Raw genomic sequence first — 26008 nt, 5'->3', positions numbered from 1 at the left:
TGGGTTAGGTCATGCTTGATTCGGGTCACGTTGGGTCATACTTCTTATCGGGTTTAGGTCGAGTTAATAACAGGTCGGGTTACATTTGGGTCGGGTGAAAATAGGTCGGGTTTTCACGGGTTAAAACGGGTTAGGGTAATTCTCGGGTTCGAGTCGGGTTTGGTTCAAGTCAATAATTTGCGGGTTAGAATCAGGTCGGGTCATTCTCGGGTTTGAGTCGAGTTCGGTTCAAGTCAATAATTTGCGGATTATAATCAGGTTGGGTCATTTTCAAGTCGGGTCATTCTCGGGTTCAAGTCGGGTTCGGTTCAAGTCAATAATTTGCGGGTTATAATCAGGTTGGGTCATTTCCAAGTTAGGTCATTCTTGAATTCAAGTCGGGTTATGTTCAAGTCAATAATTTACAGGTTACAATCAGGTCGGGTCATTTCCAAGTCAGGTCACATTCGGGTTCAACTAACTATGAATAGATAATTATCATTTTTATCAAGCTAATTATTTCGTTTGACTATAATATATATGGAAATATACTAGAAAAATATAGTCTATAATTTAGAAAGATAATTATCTCCTTTGACCATACAACAAATATATACTATATTTCGCTCTTAAATTTGAGGATGATGCACCTTTCTTTTGGGCCTTGACCGACTTGGTCTCCCAAGACAAAATGCTTTGATCAACAATAATAAGGTGACCTAAAATTGCATTTAAAGGGATTTGAAATCGGGTCAAGAACAATTTGGGTTGAATTTAGGTTGGGTTAGTGACAGATCGAGTTGAATTTTTGGGTTGGGTAAGTAATAGGTATGGTAAAATTCGGTTCGGGTCAATAACAAGCCGGGTTGAATTTGGGTCAGGTTAATAACATGTTGGGTTGATTTTAGGTCGGTTTGTAACAAGTTTGGTTAAATTCGGGTCGAGTTGAATTCAGGTAAGGTTAGTAACAAGTCGGGTTAAATTCGGGTTTTGACGGGTTAAAACAGGTTTTGGTCACTTTCGGTTCAAGTCGGGTTCGGTGCAAGTTAATTAAATTGGTCATCGTAAACCGATAAATCAGTGCAAGTTGTTGGTCGTTTAAAGAAAATTGAATGGTTCCACACACCCAATTGGACTCCCAGAGGGTATTAGGGACCATGGTAAACATTTCGGCAATTTTTATTTCTAGGCGGAAAAAAGTCAAAAAATTCCAAAATTGAAGGCTAATATCCACACTTTTTGAAAAATTTTGGAGGTTTCGGGGCCCAGTGTAGAAAAGTGTTAATATTTTAGGGGATACATCTCGGGGTCATATAATGCCGTTTGGAACCATATATGATCATTATATGTTGTCATAAATATTCGTAGTAGGCTTGAGTTATTGAAATCCGTGCAAGTTGTAAACCGGTAATTAAATTGGCCGTTTATAGGCAAATTGGATGGTTCCACCCACCCAATTGGACTCCCGAGGGGTATTAGGGACCATGGTAAACATTTTGGCAATTTTTATTTCGGGCGAAAAGAAGTCAAAAAAATTCCAAAATTGAAGGCTAATATCCACGTTTTTTGAGAAATTTTGGAGGTTTCGGGGCCCAGTGTCGAAAAGGCTTGAGATTTTAGGGATGTATCTCGGAGTCATATAATGCCATTTGGAACCATTTATGATCATTATATGTTGTCATAAATGTTCGTGCTAGGCTTGAATTAATGAATATGGTGCAAGTTGTAAACCGGTTAATTGGTCGTTTAAAGGCAAACTGAATGTTTCCACCCAACCAATTAAACTCCCAGAGGGTATAAGGTACCATGGTAAACATTTCAGCAATTTTTATTTTCAGACAAAAAAAAGTCAAAAAATTCCAAAATTAAAGGCTAATATCCACGCTTTTTTTTGAAATTTTGGAGGTTTTGGGGCCTGATTTTGAAAAGTCTTAAAATTCTAGGGAATACATCTTGGGGTCATATAACGTCGTTTGGAACCATAAATGATCATTATATGTTGTCATAAATGTTCGTGGTAGGATTGAGTTAATGTAATCGGTGCAAGTTGTAAACAGGTAAATTGTCCGTTTAATGGCAAATTGGATCGTTCCACCCACCTAATTGGAGTCTCAGAGGGTATTAGGGACCATAGTAAGCATTTCGGCAATTTTTATTACCAGGCGAAAAAAAAGTAAAAAGATTTCGAAATTGAAGGCTAAGATATGCTTCTTGAGACATTTTGAAGGTTTCAGGGCCCGGTGTTGAAAAGACTTGAGAATTTAGGAGATACATCTCGAGTTCATATAATGCCGTTTGGAACCATTTATGATCATTATATCTTGTCATAAGTGTTCGTGGTAGGCTTCAATTAATGAAATCGGTGCAAGTTGTAAATCGGTAAATTGACTGTTTATAGGCAAACTGGATGGTTCCACCCACCCTATTAGACTCGCAGAGGTTATTAGGGACCATGATAAACATTTCGGAAAATTTTTTTTTCGGGCGAAAAGAAGTCCAAAAAATTCCAAAATTGAAGGCTAATATCCACGTTTTTTGAAAAATTTTGGAGGTTTCGGGGTCCGGTGTCGAAAAGGCTTGAGATTTTAGGGGATGCATTTCGGAGTCATATAATGTCGTTTGGAACCATATATGATCATTATATGTTGTCATAAATGTTCGTGGTAGGCTTGAATTAATGAAATTGGTGCAAGTTGTAAACCGGTACATTGGTCGTTTAAAGGCAAACTGGATGTTTCCACCCAACCAATTAGACTCCTAGAGGGTAATAGGTACCATGGTAAACATTTCAGCAATTTTTATTTTCAGGCAAAAAAAAGTCAAAAAATTCCAAAATTATAGGCTAATATCCACGTTTTTTTTAGAAATTTTGGAGATTTTGGGGCCTGAGTTCGAAAAGTCTTGAAATTCTAAGGAATTCATCTTGGGGTCATATAACGCCGTTTGGAACCATAAATGATCATTATATGTTGTCATAAATGTTCGTGGTAGGATTGAGTTAATGAAATTGGTGCAAGTTGTAAACAGGTAAATTGGCCGTTAAAGGCAAATTGGATCGTTCCACCCACCTAATTGGGGTCTCAGAGGGTATTAGGGACCATGGTAAGAATTTCGGCAATTTTTATTTCCAGGCGAAAAAATGTAAAAAAAATACCGAAATTGAAGGCTAATATCCATGCTTCTTCAGACATTTTGGAGGTTTCAGGGCCCGGTGTTGAAAAGGCTTGAGAATTTAGGAGATACATCTCGAGTTCATATAATACCGTTTGGAACCATATATGATCATTATATCTTGTCATAACTCATAAGTGTTCGTGGTAGGCTTGAATTAATGAAATCGGTGCAAGTTGTAAATCGGTTAATTGGCCGTTTATAGGCAAATTGGATGGTTCCTACCCACCCTATTGGACTCGCAAAGATTATTAGGGACCGTGGTAGGATCGAGTTAATGAAATCAGTGCAAGTTGTAAACAGGTAAATTGGTCGTTTAAAGGCAAATTGGATCGTTCCACCCACCTAATTGGAGTCTCAGAGGGTATTAGGGACCATGGTAAGCATTTCGGCAATTTTTATTTCCTAGCGAAAAAAAGTATAAAAATTCCGAAATTGAAGGCTAATATTCATGCTTCTTGAGACATTTTGGAGGTTTCAGGGCTCGGTGTTGAAAAGTCTTGAGAATTTAGGAGACACATCTTGAGTTCATATAATGCCGTTTGGAACCATATATGATCATTATATCTTGTCATAAGTGTTTGTTGTAGGCTTGAATTAATGAAATCGGTGCAAGTTGTAAATCGGTAAATTGGTCGTTTATAGGCAAATTGGATGGCTCCACCCACCCTATTGGACTCGCAGAGATTATTAGGGACCATGGTAAACATTTTGGCAATTTTTTTTTTGGGCGAAAAAAAGTCAAAAAAATTCCAAAATTGAAGGCTAATATCCACGTTTTTGAGAAATTTTGGAGGTTTCGGGGCCCGGTGTCGAAAAGGCCTGAGAATTTAGGGGATGCATCTCGGAGTCATATAATGCCGTTTGGAACCATATATGATCATTATATGTTGTCATAAATGTTCGTGGTAGGCTTGAATTAAGAAATTGGTGCAAGTTGTAAACCGGTAAATTGGTCGTTTACAGGCAAACTGGATGTTTCCACCCAACCAATTAGACTCCCAGATGGTATTAGGAACCATGGTAAAAATTTCAGCAATTTTTATTTTCAGGCAAAAAAAAATCAAAAAATTCCAAAATTGAAGGCTAATATCCACGCTTTTTTAGAAAATTTGGAGGTTTTGGGGACTGACTTCGAAAAGTCTTGAAATTCTAGGTAATATATCTTGGGGTCATATAACACCGTTTGAAACCATAAATGATCATTATATGTTGTCATAAATGTTCGTGGTAGGATTGAGTTCATGAAATCGGTGCAAGTTGTAAACAGATAAATTGGCCGTTTAAAGGCAAATTGGATCGTTCCACCCACCCAATTGGACTTCCGTAGGGTATTTGGGATCATGGTGAACATTTCGGCAATTTTAATATCCGGGCGAAAAAAATCAAAAAAATTCCAAAATTAAAGGCTAATTATCCATGCTTTTTGAGAAATTTCGTATGTTTTTGGGCCCGGTGTCGAAAAGCATTGAGGTTTTAGGGGGTCTTATAATGCCCTTTTGATCCATATATGATCATTATATGTTGTTATAAATGTTCGCGGTAAGCTTGAGTTAATGAAATCGGTGTAATTTGTAAATCGGTAAATTGGTCATTGAAAGGCAAATTGGATGGTTCCACCCAGCCAATTGGACTCCTAGAGGGTATTTGGTACCATGGTAATCATTTCGACAATTTTTATTTTTGGGTGAAAAAAAGTCAAAAAATTCCAAAATTGAAGGTTCACGCTTTTTGACAAATTTTGGAGGTTTCGGTTTAGCACACAACCTTGTGAAATTTATTCCATTTGATTTAGAGAAAATTTGGGACAAATGGATGCTTTTGCTATTAATATAAAACTTTACTCCCTGTCAAAAATAAAATAAAATAAAATAAAAAATTGTCGATTTGCTGTTGTCCTCATCTCCCAATCTCCCACCATCTCCTCTCTTAAACCCTAATTTTATTTTATTTTTTATTTTGTTTATTGTTTAAGGTTTATGAATTTATAAAATTGTAACTCCTATCATAAGCCTAGGGGTACTTAGCCAAACTTAAACGAGTCAATTACTGACCAAGCTTTGACAGAGTCAATATCAAGTAGCTTGTTAATTAATTTGGTCTTAATAGAACCCCGTAGATAATTACGTAAATGTTATATGTTTATTAATTATTATAGCAAAATAAAGTTTTTTAATAAAAATATTTTTATTTTTATCAAATATAATAATATATAACAGAATTCGAGCTTCTCACGAGTTTTCGAGTCGAGTATTAAATTACTCGACTCAACTCATTAACATTTCGAGTCAATCTCAAGCTCAAGTCGAGCTGACTCGAGTCGAGTTTTGACGGAGTCAAGCTCAAGTAGCCCACGAATTGTCTCGTCTCATAAACACCCCTATGATAAGCCAATGCAAGAGAGTAAGTTTTAACAAAGAATTCCTTGATCAGCATACATTATGTAGTTATGTGGGATTTATAATTTCTTAAGGTATATAATACTTCGTACTACAAACTGGCACAACTCGAGTCCATACTAGATTACTAGTACCCTAAACAAGAAAATAATAGTAGAGGTTATAATCAAATAAATATATCACTATTGACGGTGCTAACGAAGGAAAATATAAATAATTTTTAGGAGTATAAATGTCCATACACTATTGTAAAGGAGAAGCAATTAATATTAACAACACATAAAATAAATAAACATTTTAGAGGTTATAATAAACTTTTTTTTTTTTTTGGATAAATTTAAACACTATTTACATTAGTATCATCCCAAACTTTTCAAAATGTAGTGATATGACACAAGAAGATTTAGTCACACAGAATTCACAAAGCACTCAAAAAGGAAATGTTTTTTTTTTTTTTTTTTTTTTTCTCACAATCTTCGCAAAATTTATAGAGGGATACTGATGGTGCATCCGTGCATGAATCGCAAATGGATGAAGTGAAAAAAGCATCTGAACAAAACTATGTAAGAATTTCAAAGATGAGATTGCATGTTTTACTCCATAAAATAAAAATAGATCAATTCCAAAAATTAAACAAAAGCACAGAAATCCAAATAATCCAACAAATGGAACATAGGCAACAACATACAGTGATACAGAAAAGAAACATTTTGTCTTTTCATGTCAAAATTATGCACAAAATAGGAAGGAATGCAGAAGCAAATGCAAAACAGCTCATCAAAGACAGAAAGAAACACTTATTAGGGGCAGAAAAAAGAAACACTTATTAGGGGCAGAAAAAAGAAACACAGATGCATTTTGATTTTATTGCTTTGATAACATTTTCTCTTCATAATAGAGAGAAATATGAAAGGATGGATGAACGGAAAATTGCTGAGAATTAAACGAAAATTAAAAATATTAAAAAAAATTGTTTCAATGTGTACTTTCAGGAGCATGATGTATCCGACTCAAAATTACCGAATCCGACTCATTTGACACTGACATTAAAGTTTCACATACTTTAACAGAATCATGGGACATAACTAAAGGACCACTTACAGCAACATCCATCTGCTCATCAGAAGCGACGGACTCAGCACCACCTCTCATACCATCATTATATTCATTACCAACAATCTCTTTATCGGTGTTTGATTCAAATTCATCGGAAGTGTTCTCAACAGACAAGAGTTCCTTGTCAGGATTAATTTCTTCATCCACTTTCTCCAGCATGAAAACTGGTGTTTGTCCTTGATTGCTAAGACCAAGATCCAGCTCAGCACCCTCAAAGGATTCATCGTTCAGCACTTCATCACTGGTTATGGAAACAGGTTCTTTCCCTTCTACCACAGGTGTGGTGGAAACGACTTCTGGAACCGCCAGAATAGGCTCTTCCTTATCAGCACTACAATTAACAGGATCGTCTAATTTATCCTCTTGCGCCAAAATTGGTTCCGCCTCAAGCTCGGAATCTTTGGGACTATGCAAGATTTCCCAATTAGGTATCCCAGAAAATGATCTTTTAGTGCTCTGCGTCTTGTATAGATTCATTGCTTTCTGCAATCAAGTTGATAGCACATTAATAATTACATTTAAGCACAAAGCTAGATCAGTAAATTCCACGTATCTGGTTTATTCTGTTAGTCAGGAGGTAAAAAAGCAACAATCACAAGAAAATAATCAACAATAACTACATCCAATTGTAACAAACAAGGACTCAGGAAAGTTAAAAGTTAAACTGATGTAGTCATACAGATGTTCATCACCATTATATATATCTCGCATGAGAGCAGAACAGATATACACACATCTCACTAACTGATGACCTAAAACTAAAGTCCAATTAAATGAAATTTGCAACAAAAGAAACAAAATAGCCGTATTACTCATATATATATATATATATATATATATATATATATATATATATATATAAGCATTACCATTTATAAGAAATACATATTTAGGTGGATAAAGAACTATTAGCAAACCAAAAGACAATAAAAACTAACATAACCAGCAGCCTTGCCAGTTATTATAACTTATTTATTAAAACAGCATCAGCCAGCTTGGACAAACAAAATCATCTAAATAGACTAAATATAAATTTATTTAAATAACACTCTATAACACTAATCAACCTTTTTAGCAGCTGAACCACCTAAGTGATTCCAATACTATTTTCATTGTCATTATTCCGCAACCACACTATACCTCCCCAAACAGAAATGATTTTCATTTTAGATGTTATAAAATCAGACCCAAGAGTCATGGTATATTGCATCAGTTAAAAGACATACCTTAAAAATAGAAGCTTTGGCAGTAGGAAAAAACGTCAAACCCATGGATAGATTTGCGATCTCTGAGTCAGCAACTGTCCTCTCCTGCTAATGAGTCACAGAAGTATAAGCACTATGATAAATTCAATCTATGTTAAAGATGATTAAGGGAGGCAAGACAAAATTCGAGAAGATTCTACCTCAGTATATTCAAGTTCCACTTCTTCAATTAATTCGGACTGTCCCTTGACAGCAAGGTTAATAAATTGATTATACAATTCTGGATCAGCCATATCTATCGAAATATCAAGCTTAGCAAGGTATGCACGCACTGATTGAGCAGTTTCATCAGCACTAGATGATTCAGGAGTCTTCTCTGTAGTCACTTTAGCTGGAGTCATTGGAATTTCCTTTGTGGATGACGGACCACTTGAAGTAATCATCTTTTGACTTGGCCCCTCATCAAAGGCACTACTTTCGACATTAAGCCTTGAAGCACCCTGCACAGATGAAACTTCGTCCATAGATGCTTTAGCCATGGGACCATCTTTTTGAGACACAGATGTCACATCCATATTCGGATCGCCATTTGGTTTCCACATATCTGAATTCATGTCCCTTCTTTGAGCATTGGCAAGATGACCAGGCCCATACATGGATGACTCATCCCTAAGGACACCATTACTTACATCCCATCCATGGAAATGAACTGGGCCATCTACCATATTCTGCCATCCTAAAGGTCTAACATGACCAGAAAACCGGTCCCCTTCAGACATATGATAAGGCATCCCAGGGTGGTTCATGTCCATAGATGGTCTAACACCAAAAAGAGGAGGAAACTGAGAGAGCATGGGTGGGAACCCCCCATGATGTGGCCCAGGAGGACCTGGTGGGAAGGGCATAAAGCCATTAGGTAGTGGTGAGGGCCAGTTAGGTGCACCCTTCCAACCATTTCCAGGCCCTCTTCCCACATTGGGATCAACACTTCTCCTGAATCGGCTTCCTGAATGACCTCTAGTGTCTTCTCCTAAAGATCCCATGAAGGAAGGGCTGTCAGCTCCACTCCTGAACCCAGATGGACCAGGAGTGTGAGATGAAATATTGCCCTGACTTGATTTATGGTGAAAAGGAGATTCTACTGGAGGATACTCCTCCCCAGTAGGCTTCTTTACAGAAAAATCCCTACCCTGTCGGTCCTCAGTAACAGAAATATCTCTTACATCATTAGAGCCACTGCTCCTCCTCTCAGCCTCATCAACATCAAGGCTCCTTCTCCTGCTAGTTCTATTTTGAAATCTGCGATCAACACTAGTTGTAGGAGATCTTTCCTTCAAACCTGCAGGAGAAGCCTTGGCATTTGGAGATCTTTCAGATGATTCTCCAACATGATTGTCGTCAAACTTGGTGCGCTTCTCCCCTGATCGATACTTAGGAACTTTATCAAGTGCCTCAGACGTAAGGGCATCTCTCGAGGAATCTCCATACTTAGCCTCATCTTGGATTCCATCTCTAAAACATTAAATAACAGCAAAATATGCAGTTAGAAATATCATGAATTTGAAGCCAATCACTTGGATACAGCAAAAAGTATTTTTCAAATACAATATGTGTCCTTGGAAGCCAAAATATAAGTATCCAAGTAACAATCTGCAACTATACATCCAGTTATACAAGAAATGTATTTATTAGGTACAGACAAGAAGAGCACCTGTATTTATCTGTATTAACATAAGCCCTAGAATTGGGTGAGGACCTACGTCGACCACTGCTCACAACACTGTCAATATGTGCTTTTCGGGGTAAAGATCTTTCCTTATCAACCTCTGACTCTACCCTTCTAGATTTATCACCATGATAGTCATCATACCCCTCAACAGATCTTCTCCGCCCTCTATCGTCCTTGTACCTAGAGCTCTTATCATCAACATGAGAGCCATATTCATGATCATAATCCCGATCTCGGCCTCGATCATGGTTGTGATCACGATCACGGTTTCGGTCTCTGTCACGTTCACGGTGATAACGATCACGGCCACGTTCCCTGTCCCGGTCTAGTTCGCGATCTCGCTCATAGCTACGTTCAAGATCCCGCTCACGATCCTTCTCACGATCAAGATCATGCTCCCGGTCATCATGGTCCCTGTCACGTTCACGATCCCGATCATGACGGGTGCGATCCCGCTCTCGGTCCCGAACCCTGTCTCTATCATTATCACGGTCTCGTTCTCGCTCTGACTCTCGTTCATATTCGCTGCCTAGGGGTTTAGATTTCTTTTGGGACACATCCAAATCTTTTTTCTTTTCATTTAGATGTTTATCCTCTGACCTGACAATGCTATACTCTTTAATAGCCCGATTATCCCTCTGCTTTTCATCCTGATGCCAATTCTCCTTATCTATATCTTCTTGGTACCTATCTCTAACTCTCTCATCCTTGTGACCTTCATCTTTATACTTCCCTGATCTGACAATATCTTCCCTAGAAGACAGTCTTCTATCATCCAGTTCTCGAGTACTTTCCTGATGCTTGTCCCCATCGCCAGAACCATCTCTTTTCCTTCTAACTCGTCGATCGAGATCTCTCTCTGTATCAGGGTTACGAACTTCCTCTTGTATGATATAGTCTGATACAAAATAACAAGAACAATGTTCAATAACTCTACAAATCTTCAAAAAGAAATAAAAATATCACATATCATCCCTTATCCAATACATAACTTCAGCATAGATCCTTATTCAAATCAATACACAATATTTAGCAGAACCAGGCAATCACCAGAAACAAAAGGCAAACATGGCAAACTGATTTTTTAGTCAGAAAAAGTGTAATGTTAACAATCACAAATCAAACATTGACTCAACTTATTCAACAACACTCTCATAATCACAGAGCAAACCTTTAAAATAAAAATACAATTGCAAAGGAGACAACCACCAACCAATGCAATCCTGATGAAAGCAACAACACTTACACTAATGTATAATAAATTAATATTTGAGCAAAAACCTTCAATACAATAGAGGCAAACAAACATGCAAAGGATATGCAGTATAACCAGGAACATACATGTGCTGTCAGTATGAGTCCAATCCGATAAACACAAGGAAAAAACCAGCATGAGAGAGTTTTGTGACTTCATTGTTCTGTACTCTTAGCTTTATAATCCCTAATACTATAAATAATCTCCACTTAAAATTCTTGCTAGAGGAAAATAAGTCTCATCAACAAAATGGTGGGATATACATTATATTGAATTGCATCGCACATATCTCAAATCAATTAATTATTTCAATAAAAACTGAGATAACAAAAAAAATTGAAAAATTATAATGACAAAAAATAGCAAGTGGACTGAAAATTCTATTACTGGTAGAAATTCTTATTAAAATAAGGAAATTATGATTAGACCTTAAGAGTAATAACAAATAAGAACTGTCAACTGACAAACAAACTCTCAACTTGAAAATTGTTAAATAACAGGGCAAAGATTTGAACTAGCAATCACTAACCACAGTATGAGACATCCAGGTCTGTCTCATCCTGTCCAGCTTCCAAAGTCATGCATTTAGACAATTTGTCAAAAATATAGTTATCTACTTTAAGAAACAAGACACTCAACAACTGATTCATGCAGCGCAGTGATTCTAATAGCCTTTTTTGGCGGTACTTAATTATATTATAGTGCCAAATGCCAATGAGTCTTCTTCTACCAAAAGAAACAATGAGATTTCAAAGTACCCCACAAATAAACACCCAATAAATCAAAGAGCTTAAGCTCAGCAAAACAAAGATAACTTTTTTCACTAATCTCCAATACATTCAACAATACAGTATAGAAGTTAAAATAAACACAAATAAGCGCCATATTGCTGAATTTTTAACATCATCAACCGGTTAAATATCTCATGTGTACACCAAAACAAAAATTATTCTTTTGACAAATAATAGAGGTATAACTAATTGACATAGGTGGTGACTTAAAAAAATAAAGATAATCACAACCCCAGCAATGCAAAGTAACCAAATAAATTAAGGAACCAAAAAAGGATACACCTAAAATTTCTGCCTAGAAAACTACTGAATATGGCAACTAACAAGATATTTAAATGTAAACTTTAAAAAGTAAATAAACTTCAAAACACCAGATCATAAGTATAGTAGTGCATGATCTCTTAGATCCTCTATCATGTAAATTCCATTACTTGAACATCTTTAGAGATAGAAATAGATGGTAGTATCAAGTATGCAAACATTTAGCACAAATCTAAAAAATGTAAGATGATTGAGCACAAAAAATACCCTTCCACAACACCAACAGGGACAGTCCCATGATGAGTGAAAAAGCATACCCATGAAGTGCAAAACCCCATAAAATCACCAAAGATAATAAAATTCTATTCTATAAGGATGCTTTTTACAGATGGTAACCATGCTAAAGACCAAGACTCCAGGTGACAATTTCTAGTGCAGCCCAAAAACAATTAAAAAGCCAGAGAGAGAGAGATAGCCACGATGCAAGAGCTAACTCAAATGCATGATATAAATAAAGGTGCATTCCCAACACTATAAGTCTCCTACAAGAAAGAAGCTCTGAAGAGAAAATTCAGATTCCACTCCTCAAGGTTTTTCAAAACAATCATTAAGTGAATAATAATAAGCTGAACTATCAACCAAGCAAGCACCAAACATAGGGGAATGAATATTTTTACTTTTATAAAAATAAAAAATAAAAAATACTTGCATAAGAACAAAGAGCATAACAAGCATAATGGATAGACAGTTTTTAACCCAATCCACAATACCCATTCTGTTTTCACAAAAATAAAGCACTTCAAACCCATGTATACTATCCCATATCTAGCTACATGATTGCCTCTAGCATGAGGTGGATAGCATGACATTTCATATTGTCTTTGATCTTACTGCAACCATAAGCCTAACTTCTTGGTCCCGTAACCAAAAAAAATATTATAATTAGCCTCTTACTTCTGCATTTATAATTCAAAGCCCTCCCCCTCCCCAAAAAAAAAAAAAAAAAAAAAAAAACAAATAGACTTTTTTATATTTGAAGAATATGTCCAGAAGATAGCACAATAACATTCACATATATACAGGCACACTCAATATGTACCAGCAATGACTGAGGTCAAAACTCAGGTCATCTGCTCGGTTACCTATCAACCAGTCCAAGTGCCCCAAAAAACCAACTACCAAACAAAATAATCAGCTTACGAGTATCATCAGAAATACAAAAATATATTTCTTCCTGCTTTCCCTAAAATCATGCAGATGAAAATCCCAAAACTGGTCCTTCCCACATATACTCCACCTTTACCACTTCTCCAGTTCTCAAAATCATTATAATATTAGAAGGCTACCTTAGTACTTTAACCAAGCCCAATTAAACAAATTAATACATCCAAATTCTAGATACTCTTTCTTCCATTACATTGAACTTAAACCAACAAAAGCCTATAGAAAAACTATTCTAACTTACTGAATGCTAATTGCTAAGACAGTAATAACGAAATAAAAGGAAGGGAAGTGGGCACGAAACAGCAAATTCCTCTCACTATATTTACAACATTTAAAAGTTCAGCTATACTAAAAATGAAGGGAAAAGACTCTTTCCTTTTGGCTTTTGCCCTTCCAATATCCAAGCAAAGAAAATGAATCCCTCACATAATTTCCACTATCATTCCTTCAAATACTCAACCCAAACACATTATTAACATAATCCTTGTGCGTCGTAAATCAGTTTTAGAGCTAGACATGACATTGCCCATACAAGGACAGCCAATTGAAGCAACTAGTAAACATCCACCTCCTTTGATGGATGAAGGGGTGCCAATGAAAATAAAAACAAAGAAACCCTACACTACAATACCAACCACACGACGAAGAAACACCGGGACAGTATCAATCCTACTATACCATGTAAGCAACTGTTCCCTACAAATCAAACAATCATTCAACAATAAACAATAGTAAGAAGCACATAAATAGGTTACCTTACCAGTATTACCAACACCATGCTTTCCAGCACGCTCCTCTCCACTGCCCTGCTTCCGATTCCCTTCATTGCCAACATTCTCATTTCCAGTTACACCAACCACCAATCTCTCACTTTTACTGCCCTTCCTATCCCGTTCCGAACCCCCTTCTTTCTCATTCCTCTCTTTCCTATCAGACCTATGGTGCTTCGACTCCGCCTTACTCCCACTTCTCTTCCCTTCTTCCCCATCCACCACCAAACTCCCTTCTCTCCTACTCGACCTTTTCGAATCACTTTTAGACAGATCGTGCTCGATATCACCTCCCGTCCACCGGTCATCATCCTCCTTCTCTTTCCGCTTCTTCGACGTCGAAGGCGCAACATACTCCTCAACGATATCAACATTCACAGCAACACTACTCAAATCCTTCGTCACATCCACCGATTTCGAATCAATTTTCCGTTTCTCAGCAGAAGTAGACTCCTTCAAATGCCTACTACTACTATTACTCCCACCATCCTCCCTCCCTTTCTTCTCCTTCAATCCAGAGTCTTTCTCCGAATCAGAGTAATCCCTCACTTCCCTCGAACTATGCTTGCTAGATTTATGTCGCGAACTTCTCGGCATTTTTCCTATTTCCTCAATTCAAACCCTTAATCAACTCAACCAAAACCCTAATTTCCTCCCTTTCTCAAACCCTAATTTTTATTTTAATTTTTTCAAATCGAAAAACAACTCCTACCAAACAAAAAACATACGTACATTACAAAACCTTCAAATCTTGCTTCCAAAACCAATCCGCAAATCTTCTCAAATCTCAAATTCAATCCGCAATAAAACCGAACCCTAATTTCAAAAATCCAGCACCAATCCACAAAAAACGAACCGCTACAATAACCAAACAACCACGAAAATCACAACGAACAGAATCTCCGGCGACCGGTAGAATGCAAAACCGCCGGAGAAAGATACCGGCGACGGAAGATCTCGATCGAGAGGAGAGAGAAAAATGTGGAGGAGAGAGAAAATAAGAAGAGAGAGGGTTTGTTGTTTTATCGGAAAGGAGGCGAGCGTAGGATAATACAGGCTTAAAAAATATGACGAAAATACCCTTGGGATTAGAATTGTAAGGGCGTGTTTGGGTTAGAGGATTTGGTTATGGGTGGGAAGTTTTAGGGTTACGTGGGTGATGCCAATTGGAACTTGACACTTCATCGATTGGGTTACCTTTATTAAGGATGAAACGATGCGTTTTATGGAAATGCATGTTTGGGAAATTGGAAATTTTGGTGAAGTTGTGTTAATCAATTAGTTGTTTGATAAATATAGATTATTAGTTGGTTTCCTTTACTTGTTTGATTACATGAAGATATAATTGTTTGATTAATATATGAGTAGTAGTCAACTAATCATTGCACTTGAATTTAACTTATGCTTTGTATAAAATTCTAATCAACTTTGTATTATCTAATAGTATTGACAAGGAATAATTAATAAGATCTTGCTAACGAACGCCTCCTCGGGCGTTGGATAAGCATTTAAAATCTTACCTAAAGTAATATTAATTTGGGAAAACATAACAAAATCACGCGTCGATCGGTGTAGTTAATGTTAGTTTTAATTTAATCTTTCGACTTTTAACTAGCTTATCCAACGTCCTAGGGGCATTCGTTAGCATTTTCCTAATTAATAAACCATTTACATTCATTTTTTTAAAAAAAATTATCTTTATCATAGTAATCCTTATTCTATCCTATCTAAAATTTTTAATTATTATTTATTTTTTCTGAACTTAATAGACTTAAGATAATTGAAATTAAGGTAAAATAAACATGACTTTTATTATTATTCTGAATCACGATTATTACGAGCGGTAATTAATCGGGCAAGTTAATACAAACACGACCAAAATAGGTGAAACAAAATTTACTTTCTCTTACTTATAATTAATTTTCTTTTTTCTTTTCGAGAAAATGACATTTGTTAACACTAGTTTTGCTTATTTGAGAACAAGAAAAAATAAGAAAGAAAGAGAAAGAAAAAAGATTGAACATAATTTGTGCGTCTTGTTATATAAGTCCTTGCAAGTCATGCAATGTGAAAGATGACACTTATAAAAACTTATTGTAATGAGGTTTGTTTATCAATTTATTTTATCTTATTTTTTTATATTATAATAATAAATGACAATTGATTACATGTGTTCAAATCAAATTGCAATCAAGTTTCAAAGATTTTGAGGGAAAGATGATAAATTTTATCTTAGATTTTTTTGTTCTTTTCCAAGCAAATCTACATACATCAATTTGTAATACACTTAATGTGTTTGGCTCTTGTTTGAAATTATCTCCTTAGTATTAAAGGTGGATGTTATAAATGAATTTATATATTACTAAATCAATAATGACCAAGTCTTATTGTAGGCCCTTGTACCTTGCAAAAAGTTAAGTTCAATCGTTACACATCAAATAAAAGTTACCCCCTTGCAAAATTGAAATCTATGTGATGGATGCTCTTTCCTAGCTAGTTTAAAAGAATAATATGTATAATGGTCACATTTGAAATGGTCGGGGGGGGGGGGGGGGTGTTGTGACATTCATATGTAGTATGTGGGCAAGAAAAATTATGTTAATAAGAGATACTGCATGGTAGCTTGACATGATACTCCCTTCTCCCACATACATGAGGACATGAGGCGGTGTTTTAAAGTAACAATGTTGTCCCACTAGTTTATATAGCTAGCAAGCAAATATGGTGGCCTTTACTCATGGATTCATTGCTTTATATTATTGGTGTATCATCTCCGGTCAAGAGCAATACAAAAACCACATTTAAAATTATACGGGGAGTGGATCATAGAATGTATAAAGAAGATTAGGCAAAAGGAAAAAAAAGTGCTAGGTGTACCTAATGTTAGAAATGAAATTTAATTTCAATCGGCCCAATTTCATCTCTTTTATAAAGGTGTTTTGTTATTGCATGCATACAACTACAAATTAAATAATTGAATGAGTTCAAGGTAAACACACCACAACTATGTTTCTCCCTTTTTTTTTTCACATACAACTAGCAACTATTTCAACTCATCTCTCAAATCCATCATTTAATCTACCATTTTCAATATACACTTTCTTCAATTTGGTTGTATAATTGAAGAATTCGACAAGTAAAACTTAAATATTTTCCTAGCCTAAGTTAATCGATGACATTTAGTTAAGATAGATTCCCGCTCTTCTCTAGAATGGTATATAGATGATGATGGTGTTGTGATGATTTGTTAGATAGGTATCACTTAAATGAAATATCAATTAACCATGGTGATATTTGGTTACTTGTACCTCTTGAGGAATAATTGGTGCATGATGTTTATGATGAATATGAAGGGGTGATCAATGACATGGTGAGGATGATCATGTGATCAATGATGCTTGTATGAAAGAAGTAGATCAACTTTTCTATTTCATTCATTTCACTAATTACTTCTTCAAGGGGAGAAGATAACAAACCAAGAAAGCCAAATTCCTTTAAGGAAAGAATGAAAAAAAAAATGAACCATCTAATAAACTAAGCTAGAACAAACATATACCTTGTTTTCAGTATGTAACAAAAAAACTGAAAGTAAAAGACAATTCGCTGTTACACTCTATTACATACTCCCTCCGTAACGTTTTACTCGCAACAAACTAGTAGTTTGCGGACTCCTAGGGAGTGTGTTTAATATTAATCCAACCCAAATTTAAAAAAAAAAAAAAAAAAAAACATCAATTACAACCACCTATCACCAGCACCACCACCGCCTTGCACCAAACCACCACCACCTAGCACCATGCCACCACCACCACCTAGCACCACCCCCGATTTCGCCCACCTACAACCCCGAAACCCACGAACCCAGAACCACCATCCACAACCCCAAAACCACCACCTACAACCCCGAAAATTCGAACCACCAACCCACGAACCTAGAAAATTCAAACCACCAACCAAATCAACCCACGAACCCAGAAAATTCGAAGCACCAACCCACTAACCCAGAAAATTCGAACCACCTACCAAACAACCAAAGAACCCAGAACCACCACCCACAACCCCGAAACCCACAACCCACGAACCCAAATCCACCACCCACAAGTCCACAACCCCGAAACCCACAACCCACGAACCCCCAATCCCAAAATCCACAACCCACGAACTCGAACCCAAACCCATAACCCCAAAATCCGAAACCCACAACTCTCTATCATCAATTAAAGCTCTAATTGGTCAAATTTAACCATCAAAACTCCAAATCTAGAGTTTTCATGGTTAAATTTAACCATAAAACCTTCAAATACGTGCTTCACCGCAATGACAAAACAACAAGAAGAGGAAGAGAGAGAAAACGGAAGCGGCCGCAACAAAAGGGACATCGGTAGCAACTTCTGGCGACGGTGGTGTACTGAGGTGAATTTTTGGGTGATGAACAAAGAATGGAGATTGGTGGTGGACTAGTGGTGGTTCCCAATCAAGATGAGAAAGAACTTTTTTTTTTTACAAAAGATGAGAATGAATTTAGATGGGAGAGTAATGATTTTGGGGAAATAATTAAGTTTTGTTTGACATCAGTTTTGGTTTTCAGTTTCCTGTTTTTTTTTAAAACCAAAAACTAAAAACAGGAAACAAGAAAAAGGTATTTTCACTTTTTCTGTTGTCAGTTTTCAAAATTATCATGATTTTAATAAGTTCAAATAATTTTTGATTCATTATGGGGAATATATCATATATTTAAAAAAACAAAAAACTAAAAAAATAGAAAACCACAGTAATGCCAAACGAACCCTTAATTAATGTTAGAGTTTAAATTATTAAGTTATAATCCCTAGTTTAATTAGGGTATTTAGGAAAAAAAGTAAGGGTAATATTGTAAAATCACACAAAAAAATTTACCATAAAAGAAAAGAGATAAGTTTGTTGCAAGTAATATGTTACGGCTAAAAATAGTAATTGTTGCGAGTAAAAAGTTACGGAGGGAGTATAATACATCCGGGATACAAGACACATCCAATGACCCAATAATATAGAAGCGACTTCAAAATTCCAATCCTTGACACTATACAAACAAGTTAAAATAGAGTCTAATTGCATAATCCAAAAGCTCAAGAACTCTAACAAAGTCCACGAGCAAACCCCGTGAATAACTTCCTCAAACACATGCAAGCAGAGTATTTCCCCACGAGTCTATCCAAAATTGTGGCGCGTATAATTCAACCAGTCATCATTGATGAAGATCTCAACTACAGAACACATCAGAGAAAATGAAGAAGATAGATATTTTTCACCAGTCTTTTTTTAATTTTGTTTATTTCTGTGTGTTTGGAAGAAATCGACATGCTTTGGCGCATGCCCAACTATTCAAACCTCTACTTTGCGCACAATTACCACACGCCATCTTCTTTCTTCTATAATTGCTTCTATTTCCCTTCAATTTGATCATTCTGCAGTCAAAAATTTTCTGGGATAATCTCCAATTTTTCTGGGTATGTTTAAAATCAACAATTAATTCATCCCTTTTCTGTTTTAGCTTTGCTTAAATTTGGGGTATGTCTCTTAATTAATTGGGTATGTGCTTTAGTTATCTGGGAATTTTTCATTATCATCAATTAGTTATCTTGTAATGTAAAGTTTCAATTTTTTTTTACGTTATCTTGCTGAAAATTTGATTATATAAATGTCAGGTTCATAGATTTGGGCATTTATAGAATAACAGTTTTTAGCTTCTGAAATGTTGATTTGCTGAAATTTTCATGTCATAGGTTGAATGTTAGTAAATGGCATTTGGCAGAATTGGAGCTCATCCGAGTATGGAAGCCATTGATTTACGCTTCCCCAGTATAAATTTGTCGACTTTACTACTTAAACCTGTATTTTCAAGGCCAATTTTGAAACCCTTTGATCAATTATTGCGTAGAAGTTCTAAAAAATGTGTTAAAATAACATGCAAGGCTTCAAAAAGTATTGCCTCAGATGAAAATGATAAAATGGGTGGATTGTCTACTGTGGATGATGAATTGGGTCTGGTTAATAAGTTCGAAATGTCTGATTTCGAGGTTTCTGATCGTGTTAGCATCGGCCTTGGTGGGCGGGTATACCTTCTACTTGAACTTGTATCTTTTTGTGATCTTTTAGCTGAGAAATTATGTTGCTGATGATATTGTACCCTTTTACTTTTAAACTTATTTAGGGTGATGAGCTAGTTTTTGAAGCTCTTGTGAAGAATCCTGACAGGTTGGTCTGAAAACTCTTTTGAGTAACTTTTTTGGATTGTGTAAGTTGCATTATAGCCCCCCTCCCCTTTTTATTTTTATTATCGTTGTTAGTATGTTTACTTGGTGAATAGGCAGCCCAATGTGTATTTGTTAGTATGTTAATTTAGGGAATTGCAGCCCATTTTATTAATGTTAGTATGCTGATTTGGGGAAATTGCAGCCCTTTGTATAACACAAGAGTTGTGCTTCGGGAGCTTACCAGTGTTCAGGCTCGAAGGAGAGGCAAGAGAGCTATAGAGGTCTGTGAATATTTCATTATGTGAATGATGTTTTTGCACTTTGGAGATTTGAGTTGGTTAATTAATGTCAGCTGTTAATTTTGTTGGCATCAGGTGTTCAAGAAGTTGGTTCGTCGTAGACTTTTGTATCTTTCTTATTCCATGCAAGTTCATGGTTATGTCTCTTCATCAACAAGTGATAATGGTGCCGAGTTCACACTGGTCCATGGTGTAGGTTTCATTCTTTTTAGAATTGTATCTTTGTGCGTATTCATAGTGTACTCAGATGGTTAAGCTGATTTAATGTTGGGTAGTTTACATCTTCTGTCACAATTTGAATTTTAGGAGTCCTGGTCCTGGATAATTAGCGGTACAATGAAATTAATGCAATTGCTTCCATAAATGCAGTATCATGGGAGTTTCTCGCTAAGGCACTGGCTTCAACAATCAGACTGGTTACCAACCTTAGAAGCTACTCTTGCTCTCGATGAAGAGTCTGTTCGAAAGGTGGGGGATGACAGCATTGGAGGTCCAGCTGTGTCCAGGAAATTACGTCTGATTCGATTACTTATGAGGGATCTCTTGATAGGAGTATGATTATCGTTATTATTACGAGTATTAATCTATCCATGTCTTATGTGTGTTCTCCTCCTTGGAAGGTCCTGAAGTTCATTATGCACTTCCCAATGCTTTCAGGTAAATTATTTGCATAGTCATGGACTTGCCCACACTGAACTGAGGCTGGAAAATTTGCACGTAAGCCCTGTGGACAGGCATATTAAAGTGAGTAGCTCTTATCTATGTGCAATGGTATCATGTGAAGTATTGTTTTTTCTTTTCCTTATAACTTATAAGCATGAAGTTGATCTAGTATACTAAACAATGATGGTTTTATCAATTCGAAATCAGAGCTCATCCAAATGGTTTCGCACACAAATGTGTGTTAACAATCTTAACATTTACTGGAATGAAACAGGTTCTTGTAAGCACTGCTTAGAAATTGTTGGTTACTTTATAGTCATGACTAATATCTGTATGCATATATAATTTGTGTGATCTCATTGTATCCATGCCTCACTAGCTATGTTTGATATTTGTTGGCTGTAAGCATGCAACTTGGTAAGCCCATAAATATGCTCGAGGTTTGCTGGTTTGTAAAGAATGAAGAAAGGCTGGGTTGCTGTCCTTGCTGATGTGTGTAAGCCTCCTTAGGCTATCTGGTGGTGTGTGTGAAGAGGAAGAAACAATTAATTTTTAGAGGAAAAAGCTTCTGCGATCTTCCCTGAAGGATTTAACATTTTCTTTTGGTTCTGTTGTATAGTTAAAGTTGCAATGCAAGAGGCAATTTTTGCTTCTCTTTCCATCCCTTAAGATTTTTTACATGTGGGTTTGGTAAAAATAATAAAGATCGATTTTTTTTTTTATTTTTTTTTATGGAGAAAAATATTGATGGTAGATGTTAAATGTGATTAAAATATATACTACTGGATAAAAAGAGAAGAAGATAAAATCTGTCATGATAGAGAGAGATAAAAGGTAGGTGTGATGGAGAGAGGAGGGAATGTCTACTTGAAAGAGAAGTGCGGTTTTATTTTTTTTCAAAAAGGCTTGTCTGAAAGCTATTATGGGACAGAGGGAATATTCGTACGTGATAGCCTACCACAAGTAATAACCCCTTGGGAACTCATATTAATATAGTTCCTTGATAGCTCCCTCTGCTCCCCCCTCCCTCACAGAAAGTTTTTTCATCTATAAAAAGCTGTCATTCTCTCGTTTTATGATTTCTTTAGCAGTTTGTCTTATGGATTCATATTTTTCCAGGTAGGTTTTTTGGGAAATGCCGTTGACTTCATCGAGAATGCTTCAAATAGTAAAGTATTTAACAGTAAGAGAAGGCAAATGATGATTGCATTTGACATGAGGTAATGAAAAGGAATGTTTATGTGTAAATCAACTTGAAAGTCTTGCTGGATAATTAGTGATTAAAAAAAATAAAAAATCCACAGATACCTTATACATGCTATTTACTTGTTACTCTTAGGTGTGTTGGATTTATCATGGCAAAGATGGTTCTGCCGGAGCTCATGGATCCAATAATCTTTGCAGAGTTCAAATCATTTCTTACCAAGGTACTTATTCACGATATCCTTGTTAAGTATCCCATTTTGAATTATTAACATGTAATGTCAACTATTAAATAAAATTCCATGCTGCTGAGTTGTCACTAATGCTATGCTCCCGAGCTATTAAAATAATTCTATGTTGCTTAGTTCTCGCTACGTTATGTTCTCCTAGAGTTAATGTTCATTATTCTGTAGGGAAATGATCCATCATGCTTGCGTGAATTCATGTTGCCAATTTTGAGTAAGAACTCCCCTTCTGGAAATATTGGACTTCAGGTTGGTGAACTCTACCCAATTGAGTTGCTGCATTTTTCCATCCTGTCCTCTGTCCTCTGTCTCTCGGTTTCCTTTTCCTTTTCTCTTTTCTTGAAAGACGGTTGTTTAAAAGTCATTTAATTGCAGATGCTGGATCGAAACTGGGGCGTTGGGTGGAATCTTTTGGCGTTGCTGCTTGCACCAAAACCTTTTGATAGAATAAGGTACCTTTTCAGTTTTTCTAGAATACTGATGCTTTCCATAGCCCTTTGATCCAACGGGATATCTGCTTGTCATTGTTTCTCCTTCTATTTACAAGTACTTGAATGTGAAAATATAGCTTCATGTATTGTCAGCTGAAAACCCTAAAATGTTGCAGAAGCCAAGCACATGTAGTATTGAGAAATGAGAATAGCTTTTATTGTGGATTTTTACATAATCATTTTCATCAAAATACTCTCCTCAGAGGACTATCAGTAAAATAAGGCATTGAGTCTTCTGCGTTGAATGCAGAGATGATGAACTCTTTGCTTCATTAATTTGGCTTAAGAACTTATGCTGTTATATAGCTGTAAATTGGTGTGGTAGATGTCCATTTACCTTGATAACACAGCTAAACTGGCAATGGTTGCAAAGCTGTGATATCTTGAAGAGATACAGAGAGCTTTTGCTTTCTGTGAGCATGGCAGATGTTCATTTATCTTGGTATAGTATTTAGTCCAAAGACATATAATGATTATAATTAGTAGTAAGAATGCTTAAGAAATGTATGGCGAGGTTTGAAATGTTAAATGCATATGATGCATAATAATACTCATAGCTTCATTTCGTTATTTTATTATGTCATGTTCTTATTTTGTTGACAATCTAGTTCTGTTATTCAGCTAACCAGCTCTGTATATTAAGTTATTTCATTTGATCACGTTCTTATTTTGGAATTAAAATAAAAAAAATAAAAAATAAAAAACAAACTGAAAAACCTACTGCAGTTCTGATATGGGTTATGCTATCTATGTGTGCTGTGCAGCTGTTTAGATGCTCTGAGGCACCCATTTTTATGCGGACCAAGATGGAGAGTGCAGCCATCAATGAACATAATTAGATGGGGTCTTGGCTCTACTGCTGTTCGAATTACTGAAGAATACATCTATCGCCAGCCTCAGGTAGCTCACAGTTGCTTACCCTAGTGACTTTAATTAAGATATAAGAGGATCTTGACCAATTATGTTGTCCTCTTTTCTCATTATTCGAGAACAAAAATCAAATTTGTCCCTCTCTCTAATATAGGCTTCATAGCCATATATAATTCTTAGAACTTCACACAGTTCTTTGGCTTTGGCTTGATGGAATGCGTGGTTCTACCTACTATAGAGGAGTTAACTGTTAAATGTGATTCAGATTTAGCCATTGGATGACTGATGTTTGATGGGGAATTGGAGGGAGAGAGGGGGTCAAATAGCCATCCTCACTTCCATTTGCTTGTTATACCTGATCAACAAATGAGATAAGTTGATAAGGTGCCCTTCCAGTACCAAGACTGGTTGAATATTTGGTCTTACTTTAGCTTTTCATTTCCCTTCTCCCAGATCTAACTTGAACAGTGAGCTTGAGATGGAGGTTAGTAGCTAACAAGTAATCTAGTAGTCTTTAACCACCAATGTCCATATCAGTCGTGTGTGTTAGTGGCTAACATGAAGTCAAGTAGTCTTTAACTCACCAATGTCCGTATCAGTTGTGCGGGTCAGTGTGTGTGCTATCCCATTGCCACCGCATGGATTTGGATTGACCTTGATGCTCGTGTTTTCAGCGTAACAGGCTCTCCTACTTTGTTGAATTGATGGAGATGCTGAATCCTCATCCGAAGCCTAAGGTACTGCTCCATAGTTTTATCTTTTATCTTCCCAAATAGACATTATCTGACATAGATTTAGATTTTACTTCTGTAAGTTGAACGTCAACTAGTCCTGTTAGTTTTATTTTTTCTCTTACCACAGACATTATCTGCCCCCCTGGTGGTTTTATACTGTTAATTTGTACACTGTTGTCTTTCTGTTTATTGATTGTTTCCACGATGACATCAAGTTGAAGAGTTAATGTTGAAGATTTTCTGTGTAGCTAATTATATATGATCTCGCAGAATTGGCTGGAGCTGTTGCCTGGAAAATGGCGTCTACTTTACTGCACAGGTCGGCACATTGGATTGACTTTTCGGCAACCAGCTCACCGAGTTCTTATTGGTGATGTGCACTTAATTGTTGATAAAATATCAAGTCCAAAGACAACATTTAAGTTCACTTCAGATATTGCTTTCAATGTGATTACTGGTCAAGATTGGCCTCATGACAAAACCGGTACACCTGGAAATCTTAAAGTAATGTCTCCATCCAGATTAAGGGCTGGCAGGCGGCAATACATTAAGAAAGAGAATTCGGAAATGTCATTTTCTACATCTTCTAGCACAACCCCGGTAGTAAAGATATCATCTAACAGAAAATGGAAAAAAGCATTCCCTTACAAGGAGATTCCTTCAAGTCTTCCAGTAGCTAAATTAGCATCTAGTGAAATTGAATTGACCATGAACCTTGGTGAGCCAGTAAGTAACAATGTTGATGATGCTAAAAATGTGCTTAAAGAAGTTCGACTGCAAGTGCCACCGGAAATGTTTGATCTGTCAAAAGTTGTATGTGGTACATATGTAGATTCTAGGTTGCTTGTCCTCCGTAGTGTAAATGGTTCGGCACTTATCTTTACAAGATCATGTAGATAGGTCTATAGAATTGTATCTGTAAATCCCTTGGACAGGCCGGTAGCTTTGTACAGTTAAAATTTATGTAAAAATCAGATCCTCTGCATAGCTTAAGAGAGATTAGGCAGCACTACAATTATTTTGTGCTGTAGGTCATGGGTTTAGATTATACACCCAAGGGGCTGCAAGCAGTGTTGAACGTAGCATATGTCCATAAATTTATTTATTGTTTATTTCTTAAGTTGAAGATTAAATTCCGAAAAATATATAGCCCAAGAGAATTTACGGTATACTTGTATAAGTATATAACCATATGATCTGTAGCTCTATTTAAAAGATGGCATTAGGATAGGCTGAGGCCAGCCGATCATGAAAAAGCATGCATGTTCAAATGTATTAATCGTAGTTGATGGTTAGCTGCTTATTGTTGCTTTGCAATTAGGAGGTTATGAAACCAAGCTAAGCTTGGTCTAGTGGTTAGGATCACACTG

General features: G+C 36.2%; 2 protein-coding genes across 5 annotated transcripts; one reads left to right on the top strand and one right to left on the bottom strand.

The window, feature by feature from the left end:
* Positions 1-6391: 6391 nt before the first annotated feature.
* Positions 6392-14939, bottom strand: LOC145631610 (uncharacterized). 2 transcript variants are annotated; one of them, XM_081683727.1, is made up of 5 exons: positions 13891-14939; positions 9582-10497; positions 8071-9382; positions 7892-7978; positions 6392-7148 (listed from the first exon to the last, which is right to left on the bottom strand). In XM_081683727.1, exons 1-5 carry the CDS (start codon positions 14495-14497, stop codon positions 6525-6527), a joined length of 3546 nt encoding a protein of 1181 aa, XP_081539853.1. In that variant the 5' UTR covers positions 14498-14939; the 3' UTR covers positions 6392-6524. The 2 variants fall into 2 exon arrangements, with proteins under 2 accessions (XP_081539853.1, XP_081539854.1); XM_081683728.1 differs by having other exon boundaries at positions 7892-7975.
* Positions 14940-18994: 4055 nt separating this feature from the next.
* On the top strand, positions 18995-25783 carry LOC145631609 (putative plastid-lipid-associated protein 14, chloroplastic). 3 transcript variants are annotated; one of them, XM_081683726.1, is made up of 14 exons: positions 18995-19447; positions 19663-19992; positions 20091-20134; positions 20336-20414; positions 20508-20624; positions 20802-20984; positions 21090-21176; positions 22215-22315; positions 22435-22522; positions 22712-22792; positions 22919-22995; positions 23799-23934; positions 24579-24641; positions 24909-25783. In XM_081683726.1, the coding sequence occupies exons 2-14, from the start codon at positions 19678-19680 to the stop codon at positions 25536-25538; spliced, it is 2001 nt and encodes a 666-aa protein (XP_081539852.1). In that variant the 5' UTR covers positions 18995-19447; positions 19663-19677; the 3' UTR covers positions 25539-25783. The 3 variants fall into 3 exon arrangements, with proteins under 3 accessions (XP_081539852.1, XP_081539851.1, XP_081539850.1); XM_081683725.1 differs by having other exon boundaries at positions 18995-19468; XM_081683724.1 differs by having other exon boundaries at positions 18996-19386.
* The last annotated feature ends 225 nt before the right edge of the window (positions 25784-26008 follow it).

This window comes from Chenopodium album, chromosome 5 (genome assembly GCF_948465745.1).
Source record: "Chenopodium album chromosome 5, dcCheAlbu1.1, whole genome shotgun sequence".
NCBI classification, from domain to species: domain Eukaryota; kingdom Viridiplantae; phylum Streptophyta; class Magnoliopsida; order Caryophyllales; family Amaranthaceae; genus Chenopodium; species Chenopodium album.
This window is presented reverse-complemented; position numbering and strand designations above follow the sequence as displayed.

Bases quoted from the DNA above. Each gene is read 5' to 3' on its own strand.
- LOC145631610 (XM_081683727.1), bottom strand. From the start codon at position 14,497: ATGCCGAGAAGTTCGCGACATAAATCTAGCAAGCATAGTTCGAGGGAA. The intron at 7,979-8,070 runs GTAGAATCTTCT...GTGACTCATTAG, and splicing joins TGGAACTTGAATATACTGAG to CAGGAGAGGACAGTTGCTGA. The intron at 7,149-7,891 runs GTATGTCTTTTA...ACTTGATTGCAG, and splicing joins CCAAAGCTTCTATTTTTAAG to AAAGCAATGAATCTATACAA.
- LOC145631609 (XM_081683726.1), top strand. From the start codon at position 19,678: ATGGCATTTGGCAGAATTGGAGCTCATCCGAGTATGGAAGCCATTGAT. The intron at 20,985-21,089 runs GTATGATTATCG...CAATGCTTTCAG, and splicing joins TGAGGGATCTCTTGATAGGA to GTAAATTATTTGCATAGTCA. The intron at 22,793-22,918 runs GTTGGTGAACTC...ATTTAATTGCAG, and splicing joins CTGGAAATATTGGACTTCAG to ATGCTGGATCGAAACTGGGG.